This window comes from Myodes glareolus, chromosome 24, assembly GCF_982192425.1.
Source record: "Myodes glareolus chromosome 24, mMyoGla1.1, whole genome shotgun sequence".
NCBI classification, from domain to species: Eukaryota; Metazoa; Chordata; class Mammalia; order Rodentia; family Cricetidae; genus Myodes; species Myodes glareolus.
In genome coordinates, this window is record NC_142049.1 from 30,218,250 (window position 1) to 30,234,236 (window position 15,987).

At 46.2% G+C, this 15,987-nt stretch overlaps 1 protein-coding gene across 3 annotated transcripts in view; it reads right to left on the minus strand.

Moving 5' to 3' along the window:
• Window positions 1-15,987, minus strand: part of Pcsk6 (proprotein convertase subtilisin/kexin type 6) — a 181,703-nt gene that overhangs the window by 23,163 nt on the left and 142,553 nt on the right. For 2 of the 3 annotated variants that reach the window (XM_085682657.2, XM_085682659.2), the window contains exons 14-15: window positions 3,369-3,548; window positions 3,173-3,211 (exon numbers count right to left, since the gene is read on the minus strand). In XM_085682657.2, coding sequence (XP_085538783.1) covers window positions 3,173-3,211; window positions 3,369-3,548 — 219 coding nt within the window. The remainder of the gene's footprint in view (window positions 1-3,172; window positions 3,212-3,368; window positions 3,549-15,987) is intronic. The other variant, XM_085682658.2, reaches the window with a different exon arrangement.

Genomic DNA, 15,987 nt, shown 5'->3' on the forward strand with positions numbered 1-15,987 from the left:
GCTAACATAGATCACAACCCCACCGGGCTAACTAACACAGGCTAATTTGAGATGCCAATTTTCAGTTCTTTGTGGTGCAAATCTGGGGTTGGAAAAAAAAAACCCAAAAACAAATCAATGAATCAGGAAAACAACTTGGGGTCCTGCTCTCTCCCTCTTCCCTTTATCCTCCCCTCCTCTCTCTCTCTCCTTTCTTTCCAGGATTAGGGATTGGATCTGGGGCTGCACACAAACCAGGTAACTGTTCTATCACTGAGTTATGTCACCTGTACTTATGTTTTTGAGACAGAAACTGCAAGTTGATCAGACTGGCTTTGAACTCACTCTGCAGCCCCAGTAAGCCTTGAATTTACAATCACCCTACCTCAGACACTCCTACTACCCAAGTTCCTGGGATTACAGACCTGCACCATGAGGCCCATTAATTTTCTTGTTCAATGACTGCTTCTTTCCCCAAGCTAGGCCCCAGTTCATTCCAACAACAGCTGGGTCACATGCTTGTAAGACCTCCCCTCCCCCCACCACCCCATGTCCTGCCTCCATCCTTTCTGAGCTCAAGTCTACTAGCTGCCTAGGTACCACCTACCTGGAGTGTCTTATTTACCTGCTATGGGTATAGACTTCAGATCACTCCTGGTCTCTTAGGTGGGGTCCGCCTAGGGTCTGCATGCTAATTAAGAATCCTGAGGAGTTCTGGTGGTGATGGTGGGGTCTACCTGTACTGCTACTACCAGACGGCTGTCACTGTAGGCTGGCCCTCACTCCAAGCTGTTCACTCTTAGGACCCTACACGCTGACTTCCCCATGCTTCCTCTTACCTACCGAGGCTGCTACCCTTGCTTCCAGTAGGCCGTCTAGTCCCCGGTTCTCTTGCTTTCTAGTCCACTGCTCCACTCGCTAAGTCATTGCTCATACTCCACTTCCTCATCTCACATGGAGACTACTGCTGCTGCCTCTGGTCCTATGGTCCTATGTGATGACTAGCTCTGATTGTCCAATGACTGGCCCGAGGGACACCTAAGAGATAACTACAGCACACCTCCAAGTGTGTCTGTATAGATATTTCCAGAGAACTGGATCCATTATGCCTCTGACCCAGTCAACAGTTCTAACCACTCATGGATTCACAGTGTTGACAGATTTGGGGAAGTGGTAACACCATGGAAGGTTGGGCCTCACTCTCCAGTCACTGGAGTACTGGCTTCTTCCTGTCTGATCTCTCCTTCCTCTTTATAATGCAGTGAGCATCTCTGCCCCACCCATCTTCTCCATCGTGATGCTCTACCCTACTACTCAGAGCAATGGGGCTAAGTAACCGAAGCCCCTGAATCCGTGAACCAAATCAATTGTTCCTCCTTTTAACTCTTTCTCTTAGGTTTCTGTCCCAGTGATAAAAACCCTATGAGCACACAGTGCAAGGTAGTTAGAACTCTTTGGGTGTTGCCCTCAGAAAGCATTACTTCTAACTTGTGGCACTAAGTTAGTTCCAGCAAGGACAGGTTGTTATAAAGGAAGGCCTTGCCACCCCATTGGCCCTTATATGCCATCCCATGTTTTTCTCTGCTTCTCCACTCTCCCAGGATGCAGCCAAGGGGATCTTCCTCAGAGATGGACAGGTAGACTGCATTTCTAGTCCCCTAAAGTATGAGTCAAATAAATCTTTTTTTCTTCTTTATAAACACCCAGCTTTGAGGGAAAACAGACCACTGTAATGCTGGACACTCTCTGCAGAAGCCCTGTTTTCCAGTGGTGGGCAATCCTGCCAGCTGCTGTTTGGGGTCCTTGATATCTATGAACATTCCCCGATCTTCCTCTTTCACCTCCTATGTCTTGTTCCAGGGAGAGCTGGCCCTCCACCTCTCATCTCTCCTGTCTGTCTCTCATCCCTGATGCTGGTCTTTGGGACCACTGCTCCACTGGACTCTGTCTTTCTTGATATGGCAACTACTTGTTAATCCACAAGGCCCAGGTGGAGTCAGTGCCAGTCTGGACAACACCACAAATGCACCGTTTATCAATAACCAGTTTTCCATGTTCTAAGAGCAACAGCCTGTGACTCCCGTGCCCTTTCTTTAACCTCTGAAGTGGCTATTCCTCGCTCCTCCTCTTTAGCCACTCATACCACGGGACCCCCTGTCACTCTGGCTCGCCTCTGAGACTGGGTCATCCTTCTGGTTACCCCGTAGACTTTAGAGAGCTTTCCAAAGAGCCAGAAAGACATCGTATTCTCATGGACACTGCTTCCTCCATCCAGGCCATGCTGTGTAGAGACCAAGTGACTCAGAGTAGAATAGCATAAGGGTGAGATGCCAGTGTGCATGGCTGAAGTCAGTGGCAGATTTTGAAGACAAAAAAAATCAGTTCTTTATTAATAATTACTGAATCTAGCCATGATTTATAAATCACAGGGGGAAACAGCATATTAGCCCATACATAATTCAATGTTCCATTTTAAAGGAAAAGCAGAAGAAATTTAAAATGAAATCGACCAGTGTTTATGCTTGATTTGCATTGGTGGGACTTTCCACTTAGTTATCCATATTCTGAGAGATCACCCGTCATTTTTCAGGTAGCTAGGGCACTTAGCTGAGAAAATATGCCCAACCAGAAACACCCAGCGTCATAAAATCGCTGTGGGACGGCTTAGAGGAAAACGAACAACTTTAGCTCTAATGACATCTTCACTTTGCTGAGAGGCTGGAGGTATCCAAAGACATCTTTGGGTTACTGTGGCTCCCAGCTACCTTGCAAATGAGCCAGCAGTCTAGAGACTGAGGCCACCATGTGCACTGGGATAGCTATAGAAGCATCTGTACCAGGGGTCTTTACACGTGAGCTTTTGAAAATGTTTATGCCTAGCATCAGTCAGTACTGGTTCATCTCTTGACACCGTCCTGAGAACCAGCCCTGGAGAGTGCTCACTTCTCAACCACCAGCTCTTTGGAACCAAACTTGTGGAACCCAAGTCTTCTTCTCATTTCTGGTTGCTCAAAGTGGATGGACTTGAGAGAGTCAGGATGCTGAGTCCTGGGATGAGGGCCCTTGAAGAAGGGGAAAACCCTGGAGCCAGCTAATTAATACAGGGCAAGCCCCAGTTCTGGTTGGGCATATAGGAACTCAGTGCCCCAGCCTGGGAGGTCAGAGAGTACTTACTGGTCTGAAGCATACTTACTGGTCTGTAAAGTATTAGGAGAGCCTTGGGTGGAAGGAGCTGTGTGAGTGCAAATTACCATCATTATTATAACTTCCAGGCAAGACAAGGCTTAAACCAAAACCCCACCTTTTGCCTGAAAGGGCCCCATCTTCGAGAACTAGAGTGGAAAACAAAGTCGGGAGGCCAACCATCTCGTCTCACTCAGTTCCATTACCTGTGTACTCTTCCTCGTCCTCAGGAGCCTCTGCCTGGGGAGGTGGTCCAGCAGCTTTGGGAGGCTCCAGTTCTGGAACAGAGAGCTCCAGCATCCGTGAGCGAGACTGATGGGAACTGAACGTGCGGTATGGGTGCTCCGCTGTGCCATATAAAATGAGGCTCCATTCTTTCAGCTTTCCTGGAAGGCACCAACACCACAGTTATCCCCCAAAGCTCTGGATGTGCCTGCAGGCTGCTGAGCCTGTGCAGTAGACTCCACTCATCACTCATGAGAGCATCAGATGTGGCCTGGCTTCTACTCCCACAGTAGGCTCTTGGTTGGTCCTTCACTGCCCACTCGCTTACTGGCCACGTGTGATGGCTGTTCCAGATATTGTTAACTTGACTACACCTGGAATCATCTAAACTCCATGCAGTTAGGTAGACCTGGGAGGGGTCTCTTCTTAATTAAATCATTTAAAGTGTTCCCACTTTTATGTTCCCGCCTCTGATTCATTTTTTAAACTGGATCTTTTGAGGTGGTAAAACACACCTTTAATCCAGATCTTTTGAGGCGGGAAGATCCACCTTTAATCTGGGTGACACCTTCTGCTGGCAGCCTATATAAAGGACACAGAAGGAAGCTCACTCTCTTGCCAGCTTGCTCTCACTCACAGACAAGTCCATTCCTTCAATGGCCTTGGAGCTTACATTTTGGGGATTCCAGTGTCTACTGAAGACTGGCTGAGACATCCAGTCTTGTGGACCGAAAAACTACTGGATTCTTGGAATTTCTGCTGGTAGAGAGCCATTGTTAGACTAGCTGAACCACAGCCTTGGAAGCCAGTGATTCTCAACCTGTAGGGGGTGACCCTTATGGCAAACCTCTATTTCCCAAAATATTTACGTTATGATCCAAAACAGTAGCAAAATTATAGTTATGAAGGGACAATGAAAATAACTTTATGGTTGGGGGTCACCACAACATGAGGAACTGTATTAAAGGGTCACAGCATTAGGGTGAGAACCTAATTAGGTTGAGAACCACTGTTGTAAGTCATTTTTAATAAATCTCCTTTCTATATATATTCATTCATTCTTTAAGTTCTGTTCCTCTAGAGAACCCTGATTAATACAGATTTTGGTACCAGAAGTGGTTCTAGAGCAACGGAAGTTTAAGGATGAACTTTAGAATAGTATCTAGAATAGGCTTTCCAATTTGCCAACACCTACCGCTACTGATGTCTCTCCAGTTACTGAAGGCTCTCTCGGAGAGTCCTGAGCTCCCATGGTGTGAACAACTCTACAAACTTAAGGAGGCAATGCTTTTCTTGATTGCACCAGAAAGATCTAGGCTAACACGGGTCTTCCTACTTCAAATGATTTAGTTAAAAAAACAAAAAAACAACCAATTCTTGTAAATGTACTCAGCAACATAGATTTTAGTTAATTCCAGATGTAGTCAAGTTGACAACCAAGAATAGCCACCGTAAGTACATGCCTAATCAACTTGACACACGATCATATTTCCTTACATTATGCTTAATTTCTAAATGAAAGCAATAACTAGGTCATAATTATACCAATATGATATAACCACCTCTCCAACAACCACAAATGCATTAGGAATTTAAGAATTTAGGTGGCAAAGTCCTTGGAGGGCCAATCTTATAGTATTTCAAACTTAAATGATAGCCACTGGTATTCTCTTAGTTGATGTAATATTACATGATAAAGGAATCAGGGAAAGAAAATACAAGTAGCTGCATGAATACATTCTCACAGCAGGACCAATGGAATGGAATCGAGGGCCTGGATATCAATCTACACACCTACGAACACCTGATTTTTGACAAAAAAGCTAAAAATATAAAATGGAAAAAAGAAACTATATTCAACAAAAGTTGCTGGCATAACTGAATATCAACATGTAGAAGAATGAAAACAGATCCATATCTATCGCCATGCACAAAACTCAAGTCTAAATGGATCAAAGACCTCAACATAAAACCAACCACACTGAACCTCATAGAAGAGAACGTGGGAAGTACATTTGAACACATTGGTACGGAAGATCACTTCCTAAATATAACCCCAGTAGCACAGACACTGCAGCAGGTCACATGGCCTTAGATGATTTATGACTGCCTTCCTCTACTACCCATTCTGTATTTCCTACACCCTCAAAAAGCACCCTAGCAGGCCTTGGCTCTTTTCCTGGAGGAGTGACCCATACCTTCATTCCTGGCGGGTCTGTGCCTTTTGTCAGTCTGCCTTGATTAGGATGTTGTAGCTTCCCACTGACTTTAACCACAGAACATGGCAGCACCGAGAGACGCTCTAAAGCAATGGTTCTCAACCTTCCTAATGCTGTGACTTTTATTTAGTACAGTTCTTCATGTTGTGGTGACCCCAATCCTAAAATTATTACATTGCTATTTCATAACTAATTTTGCTACTGTTATGAATCATAATGTCTGATGTATGACTCCCAAAGGGGTCATGACCCATGGGCCGAGAATCACTGCAAAGGATCTTCTGCATTCCAGATATCTTCTTCCTTACTTCCATTGTGTAGAAGCAATTACATTTCTCCTTGAATTTTGGTTGGATTTATTTCCCATCTTCTAATGTGTATACATGTTGTCCAGGATCCCGAAGTTGTGGCCACCTCCTGCTCACTTGTTCCCATCAACATAATGGCATCAATATAGTGAAACAATGTTGTTATTTTGTAGAAGAGACGATCAAGATCCCTTTGAACTAAGCCATGACACAGGACTGGAGAGTTAACACATCCTTGAGGGAAAACAGTAAAGGTATACTGCTGCCCTTGCCAATTGAAAGCAAATTGCTTCTGGTGGTCCTGATGGTACCAAGAAAAAGGCATCTGCTAGGTCAATAGCTGCATGCAATTTACCAGATGTGTTAATCTGCTCAAGTAAGGACACCACATCTGGTACAGCAGCTGCAATTGGAGTCATTACTTGGTTGAGCTTTCGATAGTCAACTGCCATTCTCCATGATCCATCTGTCGTTTGTACTGGCCAGATAGGAGAGTTAAAGGGAGATATGGTGGGGACCCCTGCATCTTTCAAGCCCTTGGTGGTGGCACTAATTTCTGCAGTTCCTCCAGGGGTGCGATACTGTTTTTGATCCACTACTTTCCCTGGCAGAGGCAACTCTAAGGGTTTTCATTTAGTCTTTCCACCCACTGGTCAGGGAACTCATGCGACAATTCTGCCAACTTCTAATTATGCCTATCCCAATTATACATCTTGGACTGGGGAAATAACCACAGGTGAAATTTAGGGACTCACTAGATCTATGTGTGTCGGAATTCAGCCAAAATAACACAAATCATCTGATCTCCATAAGCCCCTACTTTAACTGGAGGGCCACACTGTTTCTTGGGATTTCCCAGAATCACAGTTAATTGAAAACCAGTATCCAACAGACCCTGAAAAGTCTGACTTTTTCCTTTTCCTCCGTGTACAGTTACCCTTGTGAAAGGCTGTAGGTCCCTTTGGGGAAGGATTCAGGAAAGGTTAACAGTAAAACTCTTGGGAATTTTATCACAGTCCTCACAGGAAACTGGGCTGGAGAGATGATTCAGCGGTTAAGAGCACTGAGATAGTTCAGCGGTTAAGAGCATTTCCTGCTCTTTCAAAGGTCTTGAGTTCAATTCCTGGCAACCACATGGTGACTCACAACCATCTGTAATGAGATCTGATACCTTCTTGAGGAAGAGACCTGGTCAGTTGCCCTCATCAACTTAGACCATGAAACCCAATACGGACAAGTTCGACAGAACCACCATATACGGGCTACCCATGCATGCTTCAGCATTGCCAGGGTATACATTTCATTCATTTCATTCTTTACAGGAAACTGGCTGTCCCTTCATTCAAGGTGTTCTAGGTCTGCAACCTAGCTCCAATCTGGAAATTGTTTCCTAATTGAGGTTGACTTTTGCCACGATCCAATGCAGCATTTCTTCTATCTGTTTGAGAATTTTTCTGCTTATACAGATCAAACAAAAGCTCTGTAGGTTTCTTACCTATTTCATGCCTGGAAACACCATGATTGATTAACCAGTATCAAAGGTTCATATGAGTCATGCCATGATAAAAAGCCCTTTGTCTGTGCTGTCCATTATGGGTCAGACCATTGTGAACATTGCTCTGTCTATGCTGCCCATTATAACAGCAATGATCACCTTGACTTTGGCAAGTCAGTGCTGGTACTTGGCCCCTGCTACCTCAGGGCCCAATTAAACCCATTGCATTTAATTTGTCCAGTTGAGCAGCAGTGCCCTAAGGTCTGGCACAAGGGAAACGGTGACAGCGAAGCTCTTCAAAGGTGCGGATGCCCCTCTCACCATTTTTGTGTCTATAGTAATCATGAAGGGCACATCTTCTGGGCCTTCCCATTGTGGGGGATTAGAGCGTATCCACTCTAGCATTGCAGTTTCCCTGAGCCTTAAGATCCCTTCATCAATACCAAGACAAGGAATATCAGGCATCTCCAATTCCTTTTCAGTAGGCCAGCTTTTGACAAATGCTTCAGCCAGTCACTCAAACAAGTTTTTGACAACTTTTTCTCTAACTGTGTGAGCTTCCATATTAAACCAACAATCTCCACTCAGATGGCCCATATCAATAAACCTGGCCTGATCCAGTTTTATGTTCCTTCAACTATTTATCTCACACCCTTAAAATCCATTCCCACACACATTCCCCAGACTTCTGCTTGAATGAATTAGCAAACCCATTAAGATCTTTGGTAGTGTAGGGCACCTCCTCATGAACTACACTTTCTACCACCCCTTTAGAAGCTTCATTAGCTTTAAGTCTGGTTGTAGGTCTAGGGGGCAACTATTGGTAGGCACTGAGGGACATCATGATTGTCTTGCCTGGCATCCCCTTCAGGGAAGGCCACTGTTGGTTTAGCAGACAATGAAGGATTGATTTCCTCAGTCAAAGGCAGAAAAGACAATATTTCAGGGCCTGGGGGTGTGAGTGCATCTTCTGTTGAGGGTGCAGAGACTACTTCCTCAGGTGAGACAAACCCTTGAGAATCTCAGGATTGAAAGTTCTCAGCTTTAATAGGGCCCTCCCACACATCCCCATCCCAAGTCACAGGATCCCACTCTTTACCAGTTAACGCCCTTCCTTTAACTGCTTACACCCTCTGAGGCTAGGAATTGAAATTTCGCAATAACTCAGCCAAACTTTGAGGGTTTTGGTTTGATTTTCTGCAACCTGAGCTCTGTGGAGAGAAGATTCTCTTCCCAGAGCACACTTAGAAATCTCTAGAATGTTAGTGGCATCTGGATCTGGTCAGTCTTACCACTGAGTTCTTTGTTGTCCTTTACCGTATTCTGAGATGCTAGTAGCGACTTTTAATCAGGAGCTCCTCCTTTTCCCTTTCCGGTTTATTCAGAGATGCTAGGAGCAACCAATCACCACCACCATTTTCCTTAGCTTTCCACATTGTCAAAAGTTGTATATACAGTCACCAAATCTGTGAGCTCTCACAGTTGGTGAGTCTACTTCTTTGGGATTCAAGCATACTGAGAAGACCAGCTGAGACACCCAGTCTGATGGACTGAGCAACTATTGGATTCTTGGACCTTCTGTTGGTAGACAGTCATTGTTGGACTAGCACCCTGTAAGTCATTCTAATAAATCCCATACATAATACACACACACACACACACACACACACACACACACACACACACAAAGCCTGTAAGTCATTCTTATAAATCCCATATATAATACGCGCGCGCACACACACACACACACACACACACACACACAAAGCCTGTAAGTCATTCTAATACATATAATATGCACACACACACACATAAATACATGTACATATATGCATATGTATATTCATCCCATCAGTTCTGTTCCTCTAGAGATCCCTGACTAATATACCAGGTAAGCTTACTGCCTGGGCCACAAACTGCTTTCCCTAGTCACCTCCTTCCTAAAAGCCAGGGTTCTTCTCTCCCTGAGCTGCCCTGCATTTCCTGAACCTGATGGAGGGAGCTTGGCTGTTTGGGACTCTGCCATCCTAGAGGTGCCTTTAGCTCCTTGACTCTTTTCACTACAGCTGTCTTTGAAGATGTTCTGGCCCCACACTGGCAATAGCTAGCTATCAGTCCCTCTGGGTATCAGACTTGGCAAGAAGCCTTGCCAGTTGGCCTCCTTTGGGACACTAGCTTGCACTCAAGGGACCTTCTATTTGGGTCCTCCACTCCAAAGCATAAAGGAATCTGGTGTCAGGCTTGTGACTCTCTAACCAGCCCAGGTAACAGTTTGTGGGTGGGAGGTGAGAGAAGCCCTGGGGACAAGCCCAAATGTATACTGAAGCTGGTATGCACGGAAAGCTTTGTAAACAGGAAGATGAGTGGCAAGATTAGGCTCTGTGGGATGGGCATGTGCCAGGTATGGGGAGGCCAAAGTAGGATAGCAGGGCACCAAGCCTATGATGGGGACAGTGGGGGCCGTGTTCCACCTTCCTCCTCCAGGTGGACACAACAGCCACATAGCTAGGCATGCTGAAGTGTGAAGAGAACAGGACGCCTAACCTGAGACTCCCAGGAACATTCTGTGGGTGTGTATATCCATGTGTGATGCTGCGCGTGGAACCCAGGGCCTTGCACACACGAAGCAAGTGCTCTAGCATCGAGTCGCCAACACACCATCAGGTGAACTCCTGATGTCATGGAAACGCACAAGTAACAGACTTCTGTGGGCTAGTCCACTCTTAGGGTTTCTTTCCTGACAACAGCATCCCTAGCAACTGTGTTTAGGAGGACCAGAGGTGAGGGGTAGCGCTGTGCTCATCCTTGGGGGTGTATGCAGCTTGGTTGTCATTTCCCTTCCCCATCCTGCTACAAGGGCAGGCATCTGCCTCTAGAGACATGTGCCGAGGTGGGTTGCAAGGTGGGCAGCTCAGCCAGGGCAACTTTATCTTTTGCTCCAACGGACATCTCTCAGGCTCGCTAAATCCACCAGTCAGGACTCATGCTCATCAGAGTACCACACACCCCTGTGACCCCCTGGGTTCTAGAAGAGGAGTAGGTTTGGGTAAGTGATAGCACAAGCCACCATGTGGCGCTCAGCTACAAGTGGGGCTCATTTGTAACAGTGTTTTATTTGGGCCAGTCCTAAGTTTACAACCACTAAATGGCCTACTTTCTGTTCAGGTGTTGCAAACACAGTGCTCGAATTCATAATAATAACATCTGGAGATGTACTTGGGAAAATAACTTGGAACAGATTATGCCAACGCTGGCCAGGCCCTGTAAAGACAGGAGGAGATGTGTAAGGAGAAGCAGCGAGAGAGAGCGGAGCCAGCACGCTAGCTCTGACTCACCGCGGGATACCCTCCTCCCCATCATGATGCAGCAAAACGGCTTCACCAGATGCTGGCAACAGACTCTTGGACTTTCAGGCTTGTACAACCACAAACCAAGCAGACCTCTAATCATTGTAAATGACTCAGCCTCAGGTATTTTGCTATAGCCACGCAAGACAGAATTAGGCCTTGCCCCAGGTCAGACCCTGCCTTGCCTGAGGCTGGCTTGGCCTGGGCAGCATCGGAGGATGTAGACAGGCATGATCTTTCCACGTGGAGAAGCAGACCTTTTCCTAGTGCATGAACTTCCAAACGGTTTAGCTCCTTTAGACTCTTGGTGGCTCAGCCCCTTTACATGTTCCACAGGTGCATATTTGACTGTGGCATTGAGTGCCTCCCACAGCTCCAGGTACAGAAAGCCCAGCTGTGGCAATGATTGTATCCACCCCAAACTCCTCAGAATCAGAGTAAAGCTCTATTTCAAACCTCAAAGGCACCCGGGCTCTTTAACTACCGAGCAATGCATGGTGATTACAGAGTGACTGTGAAGACCGAAGGCCAAGGGCTCTCTAAACTGTAATTTAGCCAGGAGTTATTTTGGGCCTATAGGATGTCTCCAAAAACGCCCACAAAAAGCCAACTCACTGAAATTAGAGCCTTATTTTAGGAGGCAGTTTCAATCAGACAAACAAAAGGAGTTATTCTGTCCTCAGGATCAATAGTGTTTAATGTGGAGGAGGAAACAGAGCAAAGTCATCCCAGGAACCACCCTGCAGGGTGTGTGTGGGGGGGAGGCAGAAGGAAGGCTAACGCTCAGAAATGGAAGAGAGGTTTCATTTTTATCACAGGCCCTTGGATCAATTTTTCTTAAAAATACAAGCACCCACCATATTTCTTGTTCACATATATAAATTCAAAAAAGCATAATTCCAAAAACCCTACAAACAAAGCAGATCTATGTCAAAGAAAAAACGGCAGAGAGCAGTAGGTACATGTGGGGGAGGGGTCTATGGTTTCAAATAGGATACATAAATGGATACTTCAAACCCAGTTACAAAGGCAAGACAGAGTCTCCCTGCCAGAGGGTGACTACGGAGCCTCATGCTGTGCTCATGAACTCTTGAGGAATCCTTCGTCTGCTTGCAGCCCTGGGAATCGAACAACCAGGGTTTTGAACATTCTAGAAAGCCCTCTACCACTGAGCTATAGTCCTAGCCCAAGTGTTGGATTGTGTGTGTGTTTGTGTATGTTCATATGTGTGTGCATGTATGTGTGTGAGTGTGGAGTCCAGAGCGTCACACTAGGTGTTTTGCTCAGTTGCTCCCCCTCCTCCCCAGCTGTTTCTGAGGCAGGGTCTCTCACTGAACTTGGAGCTCACTGATTGGGCAAGACTGACTAGCTAGCAAGCTCCAGGGATCTGCCTACCGCTACCATCCCCATGGCTATGTTTCAGATACACCTGCAGCACCTGGCCTTTAGGTGGGTGCTAGTGATCCAAACTCAGGACCTTATACTTATGCAACAAGAACTTTTCTGACTGAGCCATTGCCTCTGTGCCTCCCAAGCGTTTTATCCTCATCCATGCACATGTGATCGCATACACTGCCTTACCCCCTTTACTAACACATCTTGTAGCCCCACCCCTACCCCGTGCCCTGTTTTTTCTACTAACCGTGCACTGTGAAGGTCATTACAGTGCTGCACTGCAGACAGCGGGTGTTATCCACTTACATGGTCCCCCATGGGGGGGGGCACTAAGGTTGTTTCTGAACTGGAGAAACAGCATATAGTACCGTGACCTTGCAGCCCATGGAGTAACTTTGGTGATACTAGGAGGGATGTCGAGAGGCAGACTGCATCCTGGCTCTGCTTGCTACTGGCTAGGTACCATTCGGGAGAGCGGCTGCTTCATCTCTGTCCTTTCGTTTCTGCATCGACAGAAGAGCGGTCCCAATTCTAAGTATGCCCCAGAATACCGGCTGCCACACAGGAACTGCCACCAAGTAAACAAATAAAATCTGATGAGCTTGTCATTTTGTATCTTGTTTCAAGGTGGGGTCCCGGTGGGTGCTCCTCCCCCCGTCCTTCTGTGTGCTGAGATTACATTGGCACCCCACCCCGCCATGCTCAGCTCTCTTCGTGTCTTCCCAAGCATCCTTGTAGGCTACACTCTGGGAAGCAAGAGCGAGTGTCAAAGAGAGTCTGCTCTCACAGCCTGGGACCGTGAGCGTCACAACGCTGAGAGGTGAACCTTGCATTTCTCAAGTAGTTAAGTACAAGTGCTTTCCTGATTTGATTGGATGAGAAAACTGTAAGCACTTGCTAAGCTCCGAGATTTACTCGAACTGTTTGCTCCAAACAAATGAATGCGCTTCAAAGCTGTGCCACAGCATGGCGAAGCTACATCAGCAGTGGGCCAAGGGGGGACAAGAGGTGCTTTCGTCCACACCTGCTCTGTAGTGCTGTTCCTTCTATTGGCAAGATATTTCCGAGTGCCTCCGAGGGCCCAGGGAGTATGCTGAGAAGTCGTGGCTCCGAGAAGTAGGAACGCAGCACGGAAAATGAGTTTGCAGGGAAGGGCAGTAGGACAGGAGCTCTCATGGGCCCCTAGCAGTACAACGCCTTTCTAATAGGTATGATTTCCACAACCTGTCCCAAGGTCATGGACCACATTTCTCTCCCTTTTTTCCTTGCACTTTGGTGAGGTTTTCACTCTACCTTCCCTAAAGGCCATGCTCCAATTGGAAAGAGAAGATATGAAAAAAAAAAAAAAAAAACTCAAGGAAGAGAAGAAGGCCTGCCTAGGGCTCATCCATGTCAGCCTGATTCTACCCTTAGCAGAACTGATGCCGAGAGGAAGCTGTAGAATTTGGCCCTCCTTTGGGCAAAGCATTTAACCGGAAGGTATGAGTCCTTAGGACCACCAGCAAGCGTGTTCGAGTCCATTGTCACAAAGGGACAACTAGTACCTCACAGCTGTCTCCAGGGGGGGCCTGAAAAATGCCCCACGTCTATCTTCCTGGGCTGTTTTGACATCAGATTCCTGAGATCATAGGAGAAAGACAGTCAAACCCACCTGCTTACACACTGGGCCTGGCACTGGCAGCATGCCGCTTCCAGGTGCCAACAACGGAACCTGGGTGACTGCAATTGCCAGAGGCTAAGGATAATCCCTGGCTAATGCCACTGGAGGCTGCCAATCAACAGCTTTATCTCCATCTATTCTCTTCCCAGTGCATTTCCCCTGGGCAAGCTAAATTCCCAACAAGCAAACAGGATTATTACTATTTTTCAAAGAAAGAACCAATATTAACAGAGGACTGAGGTTGAGCTCGCCAGCAGGAATGAAGCTTTTCTTTGCCCAGATTTTTGAAGTAATCCTCAAATATCCCTGGGAGAGGAATTTATAACTGGAGACAACATGGGGTATCGTGGGTAGAGGTTCTGTTGGATCGCAACTATGAGCTAAGAGTTTGAATTCCTGGCTTTTTCTTGCTTATACAAGAAGTTATTAGCAATTAAGACTCTATTAAATCTCCTACACTCCCAGACTTAACCCATGCAGGAAGAAATAGTTTAGCTGAAATACAATAAAGGAAGAAAGGGCTAGAAATTCAAGTACCTAAGTTCCAGTTTAATGCTCCAATGAATGGTTTGTTTTTTCCTCGGGGGTCCAGGAAATCAGTCACCCAAGAGCTACACTCAAGTCACAAAGTTTAAGCACGAAGATTTGGGTGAAATAAATGAAGAAGGCTGCCCACATCTATTTATAAGCGTATACAAGAACACCTTACAAAGGTCAGCTTTATGATGTGTGAATTATAGCTCAAAAAAGTCTGCCATTCAAAATACTGTGTATGTATTATATCCGCAGAGTTGCCGTCCACAGCAACGTTTACTCAGTCAACCTAACACATAATGTGAAATGTATTTTAAAGCCTCATTATGAAAAGTAAAGGAAGGAAGATGAAGGGCATCAAGGAAGTGGCTTGGAAGAGAGCACATATGTCTACACACACACACACAAACACACACACGCACGCACGCACACAGAGTTCCCCCCTGGATTTTGTAGGCATAAAATTTCTGAACGATGATATTTTAAATGCCAGAGGATCTAAGAATTCTAGACTCCAGTTGTTTGGGTGAAGGAGCCATCAGTGGGAATATGGTCCGAGAACCCCAGGGGATGCTGAGAACTGCAGAGAGCCCTGCTCTGTGGAGGCACTGCTCTTCCTGGTGTTCCCGCTCACGTGAAATGTTGTTGCCATCTGAACTAAGCACCTGGCTTGCACTGTGGCTGTAACTCCTACAAGGGGCAACAGCAAAACCAGTAAGAGGTTTTCCCTTCCCACAGTTTTATGGCTGGAAAAGACATCCTACTGTAGAGCACAGCAACCTTGGTAGACCTTTTTTTTTTTAAAAAAATATTTATTTATTATGTTTACAGGGTTCTGCCTATAGGCCAGAAGAAGGCACCAGATCTTACTAAAGATGGTTGTGATCCACCATGCGGTTGCTGAGAATTGAACTCAGGACCTCTGGAAGAGCAGCCAGTGCTCTTAACCGCTGAGCCCTCTCTCCAGCTCACCTTTTTCTGACTTAGGTGAAGAACTTTCACCTTGATGCTTAAAGGAAGCACCTGGTAGTTACTCTTTGGTACATCTGAATCACCAGCCACACTTTTATGCTTTAGGGCTTTTGATACTTTGATAACGGTTCACTGAACACAAACACTGTATTCAATCACTGAGACAGTTATCCTGATAACCTAAGCCAGTAACGAACAAGAGGGTAAAAGGAAGACTCACACCTTCACCTGGATGGAGCAGAACAGGAGTTCATCACCCTGCTCAGAAGGCCACACACTTGAAAATTTATGAGTAGCAAACTTATGGAATTTTTCATTAGACATTCCCAGAGCATGGTTGATTATGAACAACTGGAAAGCAATGTGGCTTGAATGAAAAATGTCCCCCACAGGCTCATGCATTTGAACTCCTGGTCTCCAACAGATGGCATGGTTTGGGCCAGTCATGAACCTTGCTGGGGGAAGTCTGTCACTGGGGGTGGCTCTGAGGATTTACAGCCTGGCCCCACTGGTTGATTTCGCTTTGCTTTCTGTGTGCAGATGTAGTGCGATCAGCCAGCTTCCTGCACATGCTACCCTGCTTTCTTCGCCAGTTGCCACGTTGCCCCCACCAGGGTGGATGGCATCCCTACCCATTCTCCCTTAAGTGGCTGTTGTCAGTGTATTTTAT